The sequence below is a fragment of the Lepisosteus oculatus genome, chromosome 23, assembly GCF_040954835.1.
Source record: "Lepisosteus oculatus isolate fLepOcu1 chromosome 23, fLepOcu1.hap2, whole genome shotgun sequence".
Classification (NCBI taxonomy): domain Eukaryota; kingdom Metazoa; phylum Chordata; class Actinopteri; order Semionotiformes; family Lepisosteidae; genus Lepisosteus; species Lepisosteus oculatus.
Window position 1 is genome coordinate 6,175,954 of NC_090718.1, and position 20,680 is coordinate 6,196,633.

Consider the following 20,680-nt stretch of genomic DNA (forward strand, 5'->3'; position numbering starts at 1 on the left):
AGAAGGTTCCACAGGCTCCCTTCCCGCTGGTTATAAGGCTCGGAGGGGCTAGTCGGCGGCCGCTTACTCAATTCAACGGATCATCAGCACCTGCGACCGGTAAGAGCACACGGGCGGCCTAACCGAAAACGGCTTTTCGAAAATATAGAATAAGGCATTTCTAGAGTGTGCGATTTTTTCCCAGCCTTGTGAAACTGCCGGGGTTATGCGTTTAGAAACGGGAGCTTTTTGAGCGGCGTGGGGAGAGAACCATGTCTTTCAGTTTCCGACTCGTACGAGCGATCGCCGAGTAGCCAAAGACTTAAAAAGACAGACATTTCGCGCTGTTTTATCGCTTGTCACTTCTGCGGATTCGCTGAAGGTCCCGTAAAAGAGCCTTTCCGAAATAAACGAGTGAATAAGCCGTCCAGTTTAAAACGAAGGACGCTGGCTCGTCAGTAAAGAGGAAGACGGAGTAGAGGCGCTTGCTCGCTCGTGTTGGACGAGCCTGGTGTTGCTCCCAGCGCCGGGAATTGATGATGATGATGATGATCCATCCTGGGAAGAGTGAAGCAGGAGGCGGCTCTTGGAAACCTCTCCTGTGCCGTCAAGACAAATGCCGGCTTTAAGAATAGGGAGATAGGGGGGAACGGCAAAATGTCTTAGTCTGTAATAAAACAAAACGAGGGTTAGCTGCGTGGGAAGCCGCGGTCGGAGCGCCTATCGAGGGCCGTGCCGGGGTGGCCGCGGTCGGGGGGTGTAGCGAAGCGGGCGATGAGGCCGCTCTCGCCGGGGAGCGGGAGGCGGAAGCGCACCCTCAGGCAGGGCACGTGCTCCCAGGCGGAGAAGCTTCCAGAAGGTGACGTGACGCATCGAGCCGTGACGCAACCCGCTGCCCGGCCAGAGTCCCGGGTGGGGCGGGGTCTCCCCTCTGCGTGCGGGCGCCGAGGCCCCGGAGGCTTGACTGGGCGGCCCTTGCAGTAGGGGAGGATCCCCCTGGTTTTTCCCCAGCGCATGTGGAGACGCCATGTTCCTCCCACGTGTTCGGGTTGGAAGCTGTTGAGCAGGGCAGAGGCGGTCTGCTCACCGTGTCCTCCGTGAAGCAAGATCGCGGCTTTGTAAAGGCGCAAGTCAACAGAGATGCTTGTCCTCTCCTGAGTGTTGCATATCTTTTATTTTAGGCATCATGTCTAAGGGACCAGCAGTTGGAATCGATCTGGGCACAACCTACTCCTGTGTAGGTGTCTTCCAACATGGCAAAGTGGAGATCATTGCCAATGACCAGGGCAACAGGACCACACCCAGTTATGTTGCCTTCACCGACTCCGAGAGGCTGATCGGTGATGCAGCAAAGAACCAGGTTGCAATGAACCCCACGAACACTGTATTTGGTAAGCAAAGCACATTTCCTGTTGTATGTTGAAGACCAGTTATTTTGCCCTTTTTGCTTTATTGGAGTCAAGTGGTAGTAAACTAATGGTGCAAGTCACTGGCCTGCCTTGTGTGGTTTCTATAGTTAATAGAAAGTTTAAGTGTTCTACGCCAGGTCTGCTGCTTATGCTTAAAGTGCTTGTGTTTGTTTCAGATGCCAAGAGACTGATTGGTCGCAGGTTTGATGATGCGGTTGTACAGTCGGACATGAAGCACTGGCCGTTCACCGTGATCAACGACTCCACCCGTCCCAAGGTCCAAGTGGAGTACAAGGGCGAGACCAAATCCTTCTACCCCGAGGAAGTCTCTTCCATGGTGCTGACCAAAATGAAGGAAATTGCAGAAGCTTATCTTGGGAAGGTAAGTTTAGTGTGACTTCACAAGGGAATGGGGTGGTACATATTTGGAGTTCTTTAAATTGTCCTATAAATATTGCTCAGGAGAATAGTTGTATAACAGGTTTTCTAAATTAAATTTTAGTTATCATGTCTGTTTAGTTACTCTAAAACTGTTTAATGGCTGTTCTTGCATAATCTCACCAAACTTTATTTTGTATGCAGACTGTCACCAATGCTGTTGTCACTGTGCCAGCGTACTTCAACGACTCTCAGCGCCAGGCTACAAAAGATGCTGGCACCATTTCTGGGCTTAATGTGCTCCGGATCATTAATGAGCCAACTGCTGCTGCTATTGCCTATGGCTTGGACAAGAAGGTATTTGCATAACCCTGCTGTGTGCATTTCAACACAGTGGTGCTTTTAATTATAATAATGCTATGTAAAGTAGGTAATTTTGACCTGTGTTTTAAGAATTCTCAAATATTTAACTTATGCCCACATTGAGTGTGTTCGCTGTGATGAAGTCTATTCCTAAGCCATTCGTAGTTTCCACCAGAGGTTGAGAGACCAAAGATGGCCCAAGTACCTTCCTTGGATGTCTGAGCGAACACTGATCTGAAAATCCCGTCTTGAAATGCTGCCCTTGAACTGCAAGTATAAAGTCTTCTGGTTTTTCTTAGGTTGGAGCAGAGAGAAATGTCCTCATCTTTGATCTTGGTGGAGGCACCTTCGACGTCTCCATCCTGACCATTGAGGACGGGATCTTTGAAGTGAAGTCTACTGCCGGAGACACCCATCTGGGTGGAGAAGACTTCGACAACCGCATGGTCAACCATTTCATCGCCGAGTTCAAGCGCAAGTACAAGAAGGACATCAGCGACAACAAGAGAGCTGTCCGGCGTCTCCGCACCGCTTGCGAAAGAGCCAAGCGCACCCTGTCTTCCAGCACTCAGGCCAGTATCGAGATCGACTCCCTCTACGAGGGCATCGACTTCTACACCTCCATCACCCGGGCCCGTTTTGAGGAGCTGAACGCCGACCTGTTCCGCGGCACCCTGGACCCGGTGGAGAAGTCCCTCCGCGACGCCAAGCTGGACAAGGCCCAGATCCACGACATCGTGCTGGTGGGCGGCTCCACCCGCATTCCTAAGATCCAGAAGCTGCTGCAGGACTTCTTCAACGGCAAGGAGCTCAACAAGAGCATCAACCCTGACGAGGCTGTTGCTTATGGCGCAGGTAATAAAAATAGAAACCCGACTAGTGTTTGTAATTGTAGCTCCTTGGTAGGGTTGTTTTAAACTTTACATGAAGCACTGTTGGTTTGGGTTTTCGGTTGTCATCAATTGCAAATGGATCTCGCTGTGATGAAGTCTATTCCTAAGCCATTCGTAGTTTCCACCAGAGGTTGAGAGACCAAAGATGGCCCAAGTACCTTCCTTGGATGTCTGAGCGAGCGCAGAGTAATGCGTCGGCCTCTCTGGTGAAAGCTTGCCCGGTTAATAACGACCTACTTTGTGTCCTCCTGTACAGCTGTCCAGGCTGCCATCCTGTCTGGGGACAAGTCTGAGAACGTGCAAGACCTGCTGCTGCTGGACGTCACCCCTCTGTCCCTGGGTATCGAGACTGCTGGTGGGGTCATGACTGTCCTGATCAAGCGCAACACTACCATCCCCACCAAGCAGACGCAGACCTTCACCACCTATTCTGACAACCAACCAGGTGTGCTCATCCAGGTAAGGATACTGCAGCTTATGGGAGCCCTGTCATTGTTCTATTGTTCGCTGTGATGAAGTCTATTCCTAAGCCATTCGTAGTTTCCACCAGAGGTTGAGAGACCAAAGATGGCCCAAGTACCTTCCTTGGATGTCTGAGCGAACCCTCTTTACAATTACTTGGAGCCGCCTATGAGCTCCCCCTCCCTATATATTTCCTGGAGTCTACCTTGCTTAGATTGTTTTTGACTGAATGTAGTAACATTGCTACTGGATGTCTTGACAGGTATATGAAGGTGAGAGAGCGATGACCAAGGACAACAACTTGCTGGGCAAGTTCGAACTGACCGGCATCCCTCCAGCTCCCCGTGGTGTTCCTCAGATTGAGGTCACTTTTGACATTGATGCCAACGGCATCATGAACGTCTCTGCGGTCGACAAGAGCACTGGCAAGGAGAACAAGATCACCATCACCAACGACAAAGGTACGCTTGGTTCAGTAGCCTGCAGCTCAGTGTGAGGCTGTCTGTGATGAAAGCAGTCTGGCTTCATGGGCTGTTTTTCTGGATGCAGGTCGTCTGAGCAAGGAGGATATTGAGCGCATGGTGCAGGAAGCCGAGAAGTACAAGGCTGAGGATGATGTGCAGCGCGACAAGGTCTCATCCAAGAACGCCCTGGAGTCCTATGCCTTCAACATGAAGTCCACCGTTGAGGATGAGAAGCTGAAGGGCAAGATCAGTGATGAGGACAAGCAGAAGATCCTGGAGAAGTGCAATGAAGTCATCAGCTGGCTGGACAAGAACCAGGTAATTGTTCTGCCTCCTCAGTTGAACCTTTGCTCACTGTGTAGTGCATGTAGATGCTCAAAAATAAATGGGAGCAGTTATTGCCCCCATGTTTACTGAATTGGTTAGCACTTTATTACTCTTGCAGGTCTTGGTAAGAACAGTGTGGAGGTCATAGTAGCTCAGAATGGCGTCTGGTTTCTGATATGTCAATTTTCCTTTCGTGTTCAGACGGCCGAGAAGGAGGAGTATGAGCACCAGCAGAAGGAGCTGGAGAAGGTGTGCAACCCCATCATCACCAAGCTGTACCAGAGCGCTGGAGGCATGCCAGGGGGGATGCCCGAGGGAATGCCTGGCGGTTTCCCAGGAGCGGGGGCAGCTTCCGGAGGAGGATCGTCGGGACCCACCATTGAGGAAGTGGATTAAGCCACTCCACTGTCCGTTTTCCACTACCTCTTTATTTTGACAAGAGCAGGATACTTGAGCTGTCTGTGGTACAGGTGTCTTTAAACGTACATGTGGGAGCTTGGCGGTCCAGATGTTTTCTGGTGGTAGAGCACTTAATTGTTTTTTAAAGATGTCATGTGCCACAGTATTCACAAAAGGACAAATAAGACATGGGCATTTTTGTATCGGTACTGAAATTACTGTATACAATGTGTTTGTTCGACACTAAGTTTACCTTAAGTACTGTACCTGAGCAGTCCATTTTTTATGTTGATGGGTAATGGCTGTTGCATTTGCACCCCCACTGTTTCAATGCCTTGAAAGTAAATTGCCTGTTTCAGAAATAAAGAGTATATATTGAAGTCTTTTTCTCATGTTTGCTTCATATTGACTGTTTAAGGTAGCTTTTGGTAAAAGGACACCCAGTAGGTCTGGGTCAGGTTTGGGATGAGTACCCAAGTTGTAAGCTTTTTTTTGGGGGGAGGTGGGGTGTTTTCTCCCAGTTTTCAAAAGGTCCTTTTAAATTGGCATCTTGGATTTTGCCATTGCATTTGGCTGTGGTGGTACCTAAGAATAGGTAACCTGGTGAGTGAAGGTAATCCAGAATGGATTTCTGGAAGCTAGCTTGGAAACCAAATTACTGCTCTAGCAAAGGCTGGAGTGTTCTGGGATTTGCCTTGAAGGGTAAATGAGGCTCACATTCACATTTCACTCTGGGAATATGTTAACCAAAGTACTGCAAAACTCACATTTAATACACAACTGTAACTCTTGGTGCTATTAGCTATTTTTAAATAAGGCAAATGAATTGGAATATTGTAATTAGAGGGGAAAATTCGTGTAAGAAAGCACTGATCCTCTGACATCTACACAATCCATTTAAGACACTGGATATAATATGCATCTTGAATACCATGGAATCAGCAATACTATAAGGAATTTTGGTAATACTCATTGGAGGTTTTGCAAAACCTGGCTTCCTAAAAAGTCTTTTACGAAGTGAAAATCTCGCATCAAATGTTTTTTTAAAAAAAAAGGCCACTCTGTTCAGGACAGGCTGGTCCACCAGGATGTGTGCGCTAAAGCAACATGATATCCGCTGGGAGATACTGAAAGGCTTCAAGCAACCCCTGCTGCTGCTGCAGAAGCACGTAGGAATTGAATGTTTCCCTCACCAACATGGCTGCCGCGTCACATGGCGCTGTACGTGATGACGATTACGCGTTGCCATGGTTGCGGCGCTGTTGACATCTCTGCGCCATGTTGCCCGCAGTTCTGGTGAGTATTTCAAAAGCTATATTCCTGTACAATTGCAGTATCGGAGGAAAGGAAGTGGATGCAGAACTGTGCAAACATACTTGTCAGATTGAAAATGACTGATTTTTAAGATCCGCGACCTTGATTTGCCTGAATTAACCGTTTTATGTGTTGCATTAGGTAGCAAACAAGTTGACAACTTCTGATTTTTATGCAAGGAGTCTTGGCGCAGGGAATTTGTTTTCGTGATTTGTAATTCAGTTTAAAGACGGTTTTCCTCGGGTTTATCCTAAACTGGATTAACGTCAACATGTCGCTTTTATTTGGAACGCAGAAATGGATAGTTATTCGGGTATTATTCAGACACCAATGGGAAATTACGGTGCACAAGCGCCATCCGACTAACCCTAACAACCTGGAGCAAATCTGCCTGGAAGAATAGGCCAAAATCACTCCTGGACAGTGTACAAAGCTGTTGCATACTCACCCCAAAACACTTAAAGCTGTTGATGCTGCAGAAGGTGTCTCTACAAAATATTAAAATGTGGGGATTGAATTCTTATGCAAACAGCATATTTCAGTTTTTTTTTTAGTTTTAAGAATTAGAATATTTAAGAATATTTTCTAACATAAACAATGTCACATTAAAATAATTAACTGTGAATTCCAGTGCCTAGAAATAAAAATATCACAGAGAACTAAATTTTAATGTAGGATTTGTAATTCAGTAAAATGAGAGAATTGATCAAGGGTCTGAATGCCTTTGCAAGGCCCTGTAGCTCTGGATCACCTTCCTCAACCATGAGCTGAACCTTTCAGACCACCTAGGCCTTGATGTTGGTCTGTTATCTACTGAGACAAGTTCACATTTAATAGATTTTGCATGTGCTATCTAGCTTCACCTTGCCTGATGGGAAGGATGTGTTAAATCAGGTAGTCGGGTCACACATCCCTTTTGGCAAATTGCCCTCAAGTTGTAAGATTTGCCAGCAAAACTGGTAGATAGCTAGATAGATACGTTATTAATCCTGTGAGGGAAATTGCAGTGCCACAGCAGCCAGGGACAGTCAACACAGTACAGTGTAACAAAATGATACAATATTACAACAATGCAACACAATGCTGTTGCCAAAACCCCTTCCTCCACGGGTTTTCATGTGAGAGTCTCCCCTAAATGCTGTTTGCCTTCTTGGTTCACAGGAAACGTTCCCTATGTTCCTGGTGTAATTAAGGATTACTGTCGGGTTTGCAGCACCTGGAGGCTTGGAGATGAGTGTCGGCGCCAGTCGGAGGAAGCTGCCCAGGCCAGGGCACCCCAGCGCCAGACCGGAGGAGCTGCCCGAAGGCCCTTCGTCTTTCGAGGACAGCGTCCACCTGAGCTTCTGGGACTCCCTGGACTCCGACACGGAGAGCTTAGCCCGGGAGAGGCAGTACCAGTCAGAGCTTGAGAAGAGGATCCGTGAGAACGAGGAGGTGGTGAACCCCAACTTTGCGGGGGAGAGTGGGGTCCCAGGAGGACACGATCACAGCGGGGGGAAGGAGGAGGAAGAGGAAGAGGAGTGCTCTGTGGTTGACAGCCTTGATGAAGCTGCGTTTCGGCAGAAAGTGGGGAAAGCAGCTCCAGACAAAACCCAAGCACCTGATTTCCCCTTGAAGAGCAATCCCAAGCCCAGGTACAGTCAATTAACATCCCTTCTCCTGGGGAACCTCCGGAAACGATGACTTACAGTACGAAACACAAATAGCATAGATTTAACATGATAGAGTTAAAAATAAATAAAAATAACTTCTAAATCTAAGTTGAATGCTGGAGAGTAAATATGTATTAAAGCAACCTCATAAGACATCGTAACATTTTGCAGGTTTCCATGCATTCAACATTGCATGATAATGAAAATTGTTTAATACACAGCAAACCAGGGAACACAGTGGCACAGTGGTTAGCATTACCAGTTGTACAGGATTAAAAATAGACTATTACGTGGGAACACAATTTTCTGCGTTGTTCTCTTATCAATACGACCAGTTTTTTTCTTGTGCACACCTTTTCAGGCCAATCTCTTAGCTCATAGTGGTAATAATGCATTTGGCCACTAGATGACACCATCGTGACTTTAAACTTCAATTCGTGATGTGAAATCTCTGAGAACTGTCTTGTTACTACAGAGGAGGTGCTGATTTGTTTACTGTGCAATGTGTCTTCATATCGTTTGTACAATGCTCATAAACTGTCTAATCTTTAAAGTTAACAGGGCAAAATCTATATTAATGAATAGTCTTCCGATGAAGAAGCTGAAATGTTTTTTTTTATTTAAAGAAGATGAAAAATAATTTTGGCCCATGATGAAAGTCTGTACATCAGGTTGAAAAAAAAAATGCTGCTCCCATTATTAATGAATATCAGGGCTGGTGTGATGATTTGCTTTTGCATTCTTTTGCAATATTGGGTGCTTTAAATAAACTTGGTGTAAAATCACTTGAATACTTTTTAAAAACAAGTGAATTAAACTTATATTATTATAGTATTGCTGTACGTTTTTATAAGGTTTCCTAAGGTTCTCCCCCTTCTATTTCAGTTTCAGAAAAAGGCATTGAGTGAAAAGGGTAGAATAATGTAATATGTTTCAAATATCTGCAAAGCTGTCTACAGTACAGTATGTGCTCTGTATACACTGTACTGTATATTACAGCTGCCATTGAGTTGCTTCTGTGTCATTTATCTCAACACACACTTATTACTCCTTTGCCTGTGTGAACCGAGTAAAAGAAAGCAGATGGTGTTCCTGCCCAGTCTATCTCCTGGCTGATTGCTTCTGAGACTGTGCAAAGTGGCTCACAGGTAACCCTCTCTGCCTCCCTCAATACACCGAGCGCTGAATTGACAGGCCGCTGCTGAAGCCCTAACAGTGCCAGCTGTGATGTGTTGCCTAATGCACAGCGTGAACCGTGCCTGTTAAACCTGCGTAAAAGCACACTTCAGTGGAGCCGGGCTCCAGCTCGTGGCTCCGCTGAAGAACGTCGCCAGCTGCCTCCCTCTGTTTCCCAATCTGTAGGTATTGATTCCCCGGCAGGACCCTGCAGTCACACGGGCCCGGGAGTCCCGGCGGGGACATTTCATTTATTAATTTGATTTTCTTTTCATTTCACGCGAGTTAAAGAAGAAATGATACGTGCAAAGGTAGACTGCATCCTTCTTAAGCAACGGAGCCTGTTGTGTACACCCTGCCGTTTCTGGGTACTGGGATGAACCGTATTCTAAGTACATGCACTGGGTTTTGTTTGGTCTCTTCCTGGGGTACAACCAGCAAAGTATGTTTTGTACATAAGCTTAGTTTATGCATAGTTAGAAAAACCTCGAAGATTTCGATATTTCACTGTAAAAGAACACCTTTTATGCAGACAGTATCAACTGGCAGTTGTTTGTGTCGTCCTTCATTTGCGCAGACAGTTGTTTCCTTATTGGTTGTTGATTCTTGTTCTGCTGGCTCGTGTGTGTGGATGGATGGGTATTACTTCTTAGAGAGGTTGTTAAAACATCTGAAAATAGCTGATCTGCCAAAAGATCCTGATGTGTGATATCCCAGTGGAATGATCCGTCATTGTGAGATTTCTATCAGGATGTGATTAGCGTACGAGAAAGAGAGGGGTACTGTAGATGTTTGTTTTTCCTCATTCCTGTTTTATTTCAAGGTCAGTGCAGTTAGTTGTGCCAGATTCATATCTGGGTATGCTTTGTGGCTGTTATCCAGTCTTGTTATTCTGTCAAATGTACCTTCAAAGTTAGCAGTTAGCATAATACTATTGACTATTTCATTCAATGTTGCAGATACTGCAGCTTCTTATACAGGCTCTCTGTTATAGTTATATAATTATCCTTCTGTACATATATTATTTTATGTATAACACACCAAGGAATTGTATGTTTCTCAAGTAGCCAAAGCAAAGATAAAGTGGGACTTTAAAATATAATATCGCAAAATTGGATGCTTTTAAAAGTGCTCAATGTTTATGATTCAGCTCACATACATGTTTATGACAGAGGCTGTACCACAAAATGACAGTAATTGTTTCTAGCAGAAAAATAGCACAGAATAAAGTCTTTGTTCAAAATGTATCGCATCAACATTCAGACAGGCTCAGCAGCATGCTGCTCCTAATGAACAAACTGAAGCTGTTTTGTAATTGTTCTAGAATGAAATAACTGAAACCAATTTACAGTACAATTATATGGGAAAAAGCCTTAACTTTAGCTGTATTAGAAGTGTACTTCTTCATATTTATGGGGCTAATGAATTATAAACTGAGAATAATGTTTCTGTTGGAGGAATTTAATGAGGGCTAAACCGATAATACGATGGTGGGTTTTTTTTTTTAATTAACCACAGAACACTCTTAAAATAATGTGGCATTTGTTGCTAAATAACAAACAAAGGATAAATGATTAACAGCAGGCTTTTATTCACCTACTCGACCATCGCAAGGGCCAGCGATTGAATATGTGGTAAGTGCTAGCGACATAATTGTACGGGAAGAGAACTCTAATTTGAGCCCGTTCTGTGAGGCCGGCTCCATTTAATGGAAATTTGATTTCATTTTGTTTGATGTGATCACAGCAAGCACTCGTGGTGCGGTCCATTAACACGCGCACGCTTCTTTTTTTTTTGCATAAGCAGCCGAGACCCTCTCTGGAATCTGAAGTGAGGACCCCACATCTGTTTCCAGTCCCCTAACAGAAGTGTCGTGTATCTATTGTCCGCACAACATTTATTTCCAAACGGAATAAAGAGACATTCGTTGGGTTGTTGTTTTTTTGTGTGTGTGTGTGCGTGGGTGAGAGCTCGTGGAGGGGCACTCCACACTCGTTTTGTCCCGACGCAGTGACCCCCCGGCGCGCACACACCATGGGGCCCACTTGCACACGGCGCGGCACAACATCCCTCTCCAGACTCATATTCTCACCGCCCCGTCGCTGAGTTTACTCGAGAGGAGCCACTGGGAAACCTCACTGCTCCGCAGAAAAACAACTCTGAGACCCGTAGGCTTCATATTGAGTTTTTTTTTGTGTGGGACAGCTCGTTGAAGAGCGCTGCCATGTGTCCACCCGTTTTGTCCGTCAGTCCCTCCTTTCTAGGAGTCTGGAATGACCCATCAGCGAGCCAGCTCGTGGTTTTCCTTTCTGTCCCACGTCTGTTAGACTAAAAAAAGACAAAAAAACGTTTTTGTGTTGTACATGAGGTTTAAAATGATTTTGAAAACACCATGGATTTCAGGACCTCACGGACAGAAGCCCTTCAGATGTGCAGAAGGAAAAGCTCAGCAGAACCATATGCCTCGTACTGTATACAGCACCAAAACATGTTTCAATTTTATTTTTTGTTTTACGTTCAGCATCCTCTGAAACCCTTCTATCCATCTGTGTGATTGTACGCATTTAGATGAAAAAAACCGAAATTGAGATCAATAATTATGGTGTTTTATTGCACATTTATGACATACACACAGCTGTATGTCAATTAAAATGTGTCAGGCTCATTTCAATTCAGTCATTATGAACCAATTCCCTACCCTTTTAACCTCATTTACTTAAGTGTTTTGTACCCAGGTATTTCTACATATGGCAATATAAGCCAAGAAGTGCATCTCATCGGATTCAGAGCAGGACAACAAAGGACTACTCCACTAATTATTTTAATGAGATCTTTTCTGTGATGTTAAAGGCAGCACATTAGGTAGCAATTTCAATTCAGGGACATCAATGCTTTAATTCAGTTTCATTAGCTGAAAATTGCAGGTTAAAAATCTTATTTCTTAGACATAGGCTTTGGTCACCCTCTTAGGGCATTAGGATTTAATAAAATTGTCTCTCGAGTTTCCTGCTATTGAGAAACACAAAGATAGAAGCTGTAGGCTCACAGGCCAACATTAAGATTGCCTGGCTGCCACAGAGCCAGTAGTGTTTGGATTTTATCTTAACCTTCAGTAATTAAGCAGCTATATTCTGTTGCTGCTTTTTAGTGTTTTACTTGGCCATCTTTCTTTCTGCAATGTTAATAATTCTGATGACATGATCTATTTTTTGCCAAGTGAAATTCCTCATTTTTCTGCTGTGATATTGCATTGCTGTTTCTGTTTTTCTGCAGGAAGGCCCATTTGGAGGATGAGTATGCCGAGCTTCGTTATGATCCTAACTGGAGGGAGACTGTGAAAGGAGCACAGACGTTCGGTGCCGTCGGGAACCAGCTTTCACAGGAGCCAGAGGAAGATTTATTCCTAGATTCTTATGAAATCTCTGAGGACTGTCTTCATAAACCCTGGCAGGAGGAAGACAGGGGTCAGATCACAGCCAAGGAATATGCTATAAATGGCAAAAAAGCTCCTACAGTAAGTTTGTCTGGAAAGGTGGCAGAAAAGCTTCCTGACACCAGACTGAAGCACCCAGCAACACCACACCACCAGAAACATCTGCACCACAATAAGGCTCTTAAACAGGGGTCATCACTAGAAGAAGCACAAGCACGAAAAGATGGGCCACGGACGAGACCCGAGACAAACAGAGTGCTGTACAAACAAGAACAAGCAGAGCCACCGGGCGAAGGCGAAGAGTCCTTGGCTGGAGGAGAGGAGCGTTATGAAGCCATGAATGAGCGCTACAGGCAAGAGTATGAGCGCTTCTTGCGGCACGACTCTGCACGCAGCAGAGATGTTACAGATCGGCAGCAGTACAGCAACCGCAGGAAGACAAAACGCAGTTCTCACCACTCAAATCCGAAGCAGTCAAGACCCCAAGAGGATTTTGTGGAGCAGAACAAGGTTACCCTGGGTGTCAGGCCAGCACATCAAAGATCATACCTGCAGGTGCACAGTCAGAAGATTGAGCAAGGCAGCAAAAGACAGGTGGGTCACAAAAATATATACTGGGCAGAGCAAAACGTTCTGCACAGTATACTAAAATTCCAGTGAATTTTGGAACTTCCCTTATGCTATTTTCCTTCTCTTTTTGATAAAATATGGAAATACTAGCTAAGCATGACACTCAGAAATCAGTAATCAAAATGTTATTTAAATTCTCATCAGTGGCTCAAAATTCAGTCTTTTTTCCTAATGTACATTAACATAGGCTTTACAGCAGTGATAGGATTTACATATTAGCAGGTAGGTATGAAGTCTGCTTTGGTGACTATTCATTATAGTAGGTACTCTGTGGACATTGAAAATAATTTGAGAGACAGCAGAACAATCGAAAAAGCTGAGCAAATGTTTACTGCATTTTGAACAATAGTGTACAGGAAAAAAGCACTGGGTGCTCTTTCAAAAATTACTGGCAATCTCAGTCTTTTAATGGTCGGTAATCATATCAAACTAACGTTAATGTCATCAAAATAATGTGTTAAATGACAATGAACACTTATGTCATAATTACCTTCTTATTACTGCACTATTAAGTAATAATTATACACAGAAAAGCCCATAACAATTGCAGTAAATCTGCTATTTATTTATAAACCTGGAAGGACAGGACTGGGATTACTTCACCTATGATTCCTTTACATATGCACCCACTTCAAATAAAATACACTGCAGGCTCTCAGAGCTTTTCACAGTATTGTTATGACAACAGCCATTGTTGGCAGATGTTTTGGGCTTTTTATTTAGCTTTCTAAGGGTGGTCAATAGGTATTCTGAAACAGAAAACTGCAGGAAGTTATATCTTCAGGACTATATTTCCTGCCATTAAAGTTCTGTGAAATGGATTTTGTATTTTTAAACTGCACAAAGTTTTATTTGTAAACAAGACAAAGTACACAAAACACTGACCAATACAGTTTAGAAAGTACCACTAGACCCGGTTGTTCATGAATAATGTACACATCCGACAGTGACGGCACTCTCTACTAAGAAATGTATCTTATCTTATTACTGTAGGTAATCTGACTAATTGGTTGTTTTGTCCCAGCATACAGGGTGACTTAACTTCATCTGACTTGTTATTATAGTAGAATAAATACTAGTATTTCAGGCTAACGTGAGAACTCCTCAGGAGTTCAAGGCCCTGGGTGAATGAGAAGTTTATTTTTTTTTACTTGACAAGCTTCAGAGTGTACTGTTGAATTTATGCCTGCGGATTGGAACTGCACACAGTGAAGAGTATGATGAACACATTTTCAGACTGGGTGTGGATTATCTGTTTTTAAAGGTCATTCACATACTAATTTGGAGTATCGTCTCTAAATTATTTAAATACTCTCACTGTGTTTAATGAGGAATAAAGAACTTGAGTTATTTCACAGGTAGGCCTGTTGACAAATTGACATGAGCAAAAATCCTTGATGAGCTTTTGTCCTTCTTCGTAAGCACTAGGTGGCGTGCAAAGATTACAAAACCCACTCCAATCTCCTGCATTCGTAGTCTGTCGAGTGTGGAAATTGAAGAAACAAAAGAAATTTGTTTGCCCCACAGATATGTAACTTAAATTATATCGGTCTGATTTGTTTTGAGTAAGCACTTTTATGTGCGCATTTGACTTACACAAGGACATTTGGCACAATAAGGCATGTATTCACAACAGATACAGTATGTGGATAATCGAAAGGAAAGATTGTCATACTGCCATAGTGTCACAGTACTGATGGACAGTCTTTGTACAGAAATTCAAAAGCCTGTTCAAGATGCTTGGTTGATTTCCAAAACTGCTTCAGTTGATATATTTCTACAGGTTGATGACGTTGGTGTGCATTTGTGAAGGAAAAGAAATTTATTACGCTCTCACTGGGATGCTGATATTATCTCAATCTAGTCACAATATGCCTATCTGAATTTCCTTAAAATAATAATGTGGTGATTTATCGGTTAGTATTTTGGATTATTCCTCCACTAAATCATTTTAGGTGTTTGGAGTCTGCTTTAACGTATTTTACACATTCGTACACATTTCACTCTTATCTTAATGTCTACCCATCTTTTTCTATTTCTGACATCATCCAGATATTTATTTTTAACCATTTTTAAGGTGTGTCCAGTTGAAGAAGTGAGAATCCTTCTCACTCATTTCTTGAATTTTTTATGAAAAGTAATTTCCCTGAGGAAAATATTTCTAGTTTTAGAAATGTGTATGATCAAGCAACAAAGTTTGATTGTTCTACTTTATGAAATTTAACAAAACAAACTCTTTAATTTCAGTGTCAAATTGTTATAATTGTTCTATTTTATAACTAGAAATAATAATTGAGCAGACATTGGACTGCTTTTCTTGAAAGTGCTTTTGAGGTGAAAGTCCTTGTAGATGAAGCTCTTTATTTACCTTTTTATTATATACAGTGTACATGTCTGATCGGGAAAGGCATTCACTCTTTAATAGTAATCAATGAAGACAAGGCAGGATTTTAGGCTTGTATCAAAAGGTTTACAGTTACATGCTTTATTTAAATATAATGTTGTTATCCCCCCCCTCACTGAAATGAGTTGATCTTTGTGTTACTGTAAATTGGAAAATTAGATTTAAAGTGGCACTTTATAATACGAGGTACCTTCTGATACCTCTAATAATATGTTCTAAGGCAAGTGCAAATGACGTATCTCTGGCAATACTGTACCCATTATGAATTGATTGTTTTTAATAATGGCAGCTATTAAACAAAATAGAGTAACATGGGTAGCAATAGCCTCTTAAATATCTGAGCACCTGGCACAGGGGGGCGTACTTGAGCAGCAGCATCTATAGTTGTATATTGCATGTATGTTCGCCACATTTTCAATATTTGCCAACCCATCTGAGCTCTGCAGTGTCATAATGCTTCTTACTGTTCGCATTTACATATTCAAGTAGTGCTTATGCTGCCGTATTGAAAGAACAACACAGCTTCCCACTTCCAGACTGTGTATCCTGCAGTCTCTAATTGATCTCTGCTTTCAGAGCTTCCCCTCTCCAGCGTCCAAGCATAGTCTTTTAGACAGACGGAGTGTTCTGGAGGAGGCCTCCTGTCACCCATTCACATTTAGAAAAGGCTTCTTCAGCGCATTAACGTACAAATGATTGTGGATCATGTACATCGGAAAATGGCATTACCCAGGCTGCTGCCAGCTCTTGCCACTGCTCAAAAAGTAAGTGATATATTGGTTTAAGTGATGGTGCTTTCAATTGCCCAGAGCACTTGTACTAAATGTTCCAAGGAGATGCAAAAACAAAAACCTACAGAGACTGTGTATCTTGTTTTTCTGCAAGACAAGGTTGAAGAATTATTTCTGCAGAAATGGTAAATTAACATGCTTATCAAACTATAGTGAACAGTTGGAACTTAAATACATAATTATGTTCTTTGAGCAACAACCTGATGTATTTAATTGGCCTCTTATATTGTGGAATGAAATTGCATTGCTGAATAGGCCACTTCTGTGTAATACCAATAGATTTGTACTTCAGTGCAATATGTAGTAATTCTGTTTACTCATCACACAGCAACTATACCTCTTGTAATTTCACAAGCATCGCCATGTCCCATTTTGTTTAGTGCCAAATAGATGTATGAGATCTTGAAAAATAGATGTACAAGATAGAGCTCAAACCTGTAAACTATAAGAGAAGGCTATTAGGAGTAGTAAAAAATAGACTTTATGAAACTTTTCGCAATTGATCATAACCCTAACATTGAATAGGGCAATATAGTACACATTTTTATCATTAATAAAACCCAATGAACAATGTTTTAGAGGAAAAAAGGCTTTTGCCTTTCTTATTGAGAAATATAAAAGCTGTAAATACAGCTTGATCATTGATCAAAAACCCTGCCTTTTAAAACTCCAGTCCATTCTGTAGAATGGAAAAATGCATTTCTACAGTACCCTATTTTCAAAACACTCTTGAATTCCTATTGCTTTCTATGGCCAAGCCTAAATATTGAAGCTTAAATGCTTTGAGTGTATAGGTATACTATTTTATGGTATTTTATGTTGCACCATTAAGAAACGAGTCCCAAAGTAATGTATATCAAACAACAAAAAACAGTAAAAATAAATAAAAATGAGAGAGAATGGATACTTCTGGTACTAATATACTAATGTAGAGCGATTCAGAGCTTGTTGAAGGAGTTCTGGGTAATCAATTTCAAGGTTCACAAGCAACAGCCTTAACAGCATCCCTAGTGGAAATCTGAACCTGCGCTCCTGCTGCCAGAACTAGTGCATACTGACACACCTTTCCTTGGGACTGGCGTGTAGCAGTGAGCTTCCCACTATCCCGCCGAATTCCATCTGGTTTTGAGGATGCAAAGTGATTTAGGGTCAATTGTAAATATCGAGCAGTCTTGGCCCTCAAGCAGATCTGTCAAATAAAGTACATTGGAGCTAGGCCATTTAAGACCCGGTGAGCCAGCTAAAGAGTGTTAAAACCAGACTGATCCGCGAGCAGCAGAATTTAGTTTATACACTGTAGGTAGAAAAACACACCACGCGAGGGGTTTTTACAGATTAAGAAGGACATGAAATGAGCACATATAAAAATCCCACTTCAATGGCATGTGAATGAATGTTTTTGTCTTCCATTCTAAAGTTAACGTAGGCTGATACAGCAGACCTAGGGGTTCGTAAAGAGAAAAGGAGACTTCCTCCCACATCTAACATATGTCTAAAGCACGTTGGATTTGCTACACCAAAAACTGGCCTCCTGTCTCAGGAGAATTCAAGGCAATCAAGGTGAACTTATAACATCAGCATTCTTAAATACTGAATGACCTGTTAGACTTGTTTCCATAGACATCTAACTGCAGCCAGGTGACTAGAAATACTATAAAAGGTGCTGGGAAGTTGTCACAAACTGTGATCCTTTTTTTAATTTCTAAAAAAAGCGCACTTAAGTGTCTTCAATTTCTCTAAGTAACATTCCACTGTTTTCTCTTATTCTCTTATTATCCATGTTTCATTTAGTTTGATATTTGAACTGTGATCTTAAAAAGCAGTAGATGAAGGCAAACATATTGGAAACAATCACATCAATTTTATAGAAGTCATCACTACTTCTAATGGTTTTAGAGACCACATCTGATTGAGCTCTTTGGGTTATGGAGAAACACTATTTGGTCCTTGGCAGGAGTTTCGGGCTCATTACACCCTGATAATTAGGGATGTTATTAAACGTACACAATCTCGTAATGCTCCAACTTTTGCCAGTGGATCCAAAGTCATGATGAGATCCTGTCAAGCTCCTTTGATAAAGACAGAAGTAGTGGAGCAATCTTCTGCCACTGCACTCAGCCTGAGTTCCTTGCCATCCCTCAGACCCTCACTTCAAAGCTAGGAACATAATGTACAATTTCTTAATAGCTCTAGACCAAGGCTCTCGGGCTCTCCGCTACTGTACGCCTTCCCTCAGTGTAAACACCTAATCAGGATTGCCTGGGCTGCAACAATAGCAGCCAAATGCAATTCAAGAACCACAAGCCTTTGAAGTCTTCATTGCAAAGCTGTGTTTCCAAGTCCAGGGGAGAATGACATGCCATGATTGCCGGCTTTGTTGTGTCTTGTCTGCGGAGAAGCAATTACGGGCCTCAATTCGGCAGAATAGACATTACACAGCTTATGATGCTCGAAATGCAATTTCATTTGATCATTTTCTCAATTTGATTGGGATTATTAAAATGGTTCACAAAAGCCGCGCGCAGGAGCGTGGGCAGAGGTTGAGCCCTGTTTCACTTTCGAAGAGATAATGAGGAGGTGTGCGGTGCCCGCCACTAAGCCATCAACACCTGCCGCGGCAGCCTGGCCGCCCTGCGCTGTGCCCGGAGCTGCCTCTGTGCAGCCGCACAGAGAGGTGAAACCCACCTGATTAGGGGCATGAGCGACTTGTGCCAAGGACCCCAGTTGAAGATGTCCCTAGCTACTAACGTCAGTGGGCTTCTTCAGCTCTGCTGTGCGGCGAGTCGGTATTTTCACTGTGACAGCTAGCATGGTCGTTAGGCGCTATTCTTGTAGATATCCAGCCTCCGCTGGCCAACAGTCGTGTCAGTAGAAAATGCATGTATATTTCTTAGCTTTCACACCCCTCAACTTTCACCCATGATGAATAAATAATTGCTATCACTTCAGCTGTTATGCAAAGAGAAATCTGAGTCAATGCTTCTTTTTAGATATGATGTAAATCTTTTATAAAGATAGGTATGTCTGTGTTATTGTATTATGGCTTTATGATTTTTCTGCCTAGCGATAAAATGAGACAATAACACAATGTCTTTTTCACACTCCCCCTCCTCCACACAAGTTGGGGGTGTCCATCAGTCCGTGTCTCCTTTTCCTTATAATACAGGGTTGCGGGGGAGCTGGAGCCTATCCTGGGAAGCAACAGGCGTGAGGCAGGATACACTCCATCAGACACACACACACCCACACTAGGGCCAGTTTCCCAGAGGTGAATTATCCTACCATTAGGTTTCTGGACTGTGGGAGGAAACTGGAGCACCCAGAGGAAACCCACATGAACATGGGGAGAACATACAACCTCCACACAGACGGTACCCCAGGAATTGAACCCTGGGCCCCAGCTCTGCGAGGCAGCTATGCTAACCACGCCACCACTATGTGGCTCATCCATCCATTTTATTCAATACAGGGCCGCAGGGGAGCCCTGCCTGTCTGGCTAGCAGGTTGGGGTTTTTAACCCACTCATTTTGCTAGTAGCGAATATTGATATGTTTTTAGAGTGATTTAAAAAAAAAAGTCTTAATAAATTATGTTTTCTAAATTCAAATTCTATTTTATATGACTGTCATGTACAGTAAGTGAGTAATACAATTCTAATAATTCTTATACTAAGTGTAACGGTATGTCTGGGTCCTTGTCATACAGTAAGACAGTACAAGTACCCTTTGTGGTAAAACTAGACTAGATTACACCTACAATAACTATCAAGTATAGAGATGTTAAGTTACACAAGATACATTTCTTAGTATTTTTATTTTATTTGGCTTGTGTGGTATTTGTACGGCAGCAATAAAGTATGGAAAGTATGAAAAGGACTAGCCTTCAGATTGTGTTGATTTTCTAAACAAAGTCAAACAATCTATAGCTGTGAATGTGACCCTTGTGAGGAGAACTGCACACTGTCATTTTTCAGTTTGTGGATCGCTGGGGATATTTTGTGAAAATATAAAATGTTTTAGCTCTTATATAATTTTGTAGGATAAAACAAAATGTTTTAAATTGTAACTAAAGCTCTTCAATGCAAACCAGTGTGATTTGTGTATGTACACACCTGAAGTCAAGAATTTTGTACATTCCTAATTTTGAAAATGCTTGAAATTTAAAATGCTGGACTCCACACTAAATACAGTACAAACCATCTTGGTTTATCCAAGAATGACCAAAAGGACAAATAAAGGGTTTTTCCTCTCATCTGTACACACTTGAGCTGAAGATTTTAGCCCCACAGTGAACCTAGTCCCCTGCCTAACTGCCCTTTCAGTAAATAGATAGATCAGCATGGCAAACCCTTTATTGATGGATATATTACAGCTTAATTCACTCACTACAGCATGATTTTCTGTGACCTTAGCCTATTCACAGGCACTTTTAGAATTAGTAGTATTCACTGAAGAACTCTTCAAGCTGTCAATATTATCGATTGAACCCAGATAGTTCTTAGCAACCAAAGGGACCAGAAGTTAACTAAATGATTTTCATTACAGCATTAAAAGCAAATGTTGTCAAGTGCTTTGATCTGTGGTGTTAAAAAAGCAGCCAACACATA

At 42.6% G+C, this 20,680-nt stretch overlaps 2 protein-coding genes and 3 non-coding genes across 8 annotated transcripts in view; all 5 read left to right on the forward strand.

Annotated features, from left to right (window-relative positions):
* On the forward strand, positions 1-5,054 carry hspa8 (heat shock protein 8). Its single transcript, XM_069182812.1, has 9 exons — positions 1-99; positions 1,161-1,370; positions 1,565-1,770; positions 1,971-2,123; positions 2,429-2,984; positions 3,279-3,481; positions 3,747-3,945; positions 4,034-4,266; positions 4,477-5,054. The coding sequence occupies exons 2-9, from the start codon at positions 1,166-1,168 to the stop codon at positions 4,669-4,671; spliced, it is 1,950 nt and encodes a 649-aa protein (XP_069038913.1). The 5' UTR covers positions 1-99; positions 1,161-1,165; the 3' UTR covers positions 4,672-5,054.
* Positions 2,259-2,355, forward strand: LOC138224928 (small nucleolar RNA SNORD14). Its single transcript, XR_011183426.1, has one exon. It is a non-coding gene; the product is annotated as a small nucleolar RNA SNORD14 (small nucleolar RNA).
* On the forward strand, positions 3,105-3,201 carry LOC138224929 (small nucleolar RNA SNORD14). The gene has a single exon (XR_011183427.1). It is a non-coding gene; the product is annotated as a small nucleolar RNA SNORD14 (small nucleolar RNA).
* On the forward strand, positions 3,527-3,623 carry LOC138224930 (small nucleolar RNA SNORD14). The gene has a single exon (XR_011183428.1). It is a non-coding gene; the product is annotated as a small nucleolar RNA SNORD14 (small nucleolar RNA).
* An 869-nt stretch (positions 5,055-5,923) lies between the features above and the next one.
* The window catches only part of jhy (junctional cadherin complex regulator), a 28,780-nt gene continuing 14,023 nt past the window's right edge, over positions 5,924-20,680 (forward strand). For 2 of the 4 annotated variants that reach the window (XM_015337718.2, XM_069182781.1), the window contains exons 1-3: positions 5,924-5,970; positions 7,150-7,622; positions 12,090-12,843. In XM_015337718.2, coding sequence (XP_015193204.1) covers positions 7,219-7,622; positions 12,090-12,843 — 1,158 coding nt within the window. In that variant the 5' untranslated portion in view covers positions 5,924-5,970; positions 7,150-7,218. Of the gene's footprint in view, positions 5,971-5,996; positions 6,130-7,149; positions 7,623-12,089; positions 12,844-20,680 lie in introns of those variants that run through there. The other 2 variants (XM_015337720.2, XM_015337721.2) reach the window with 2 other exon arrangements.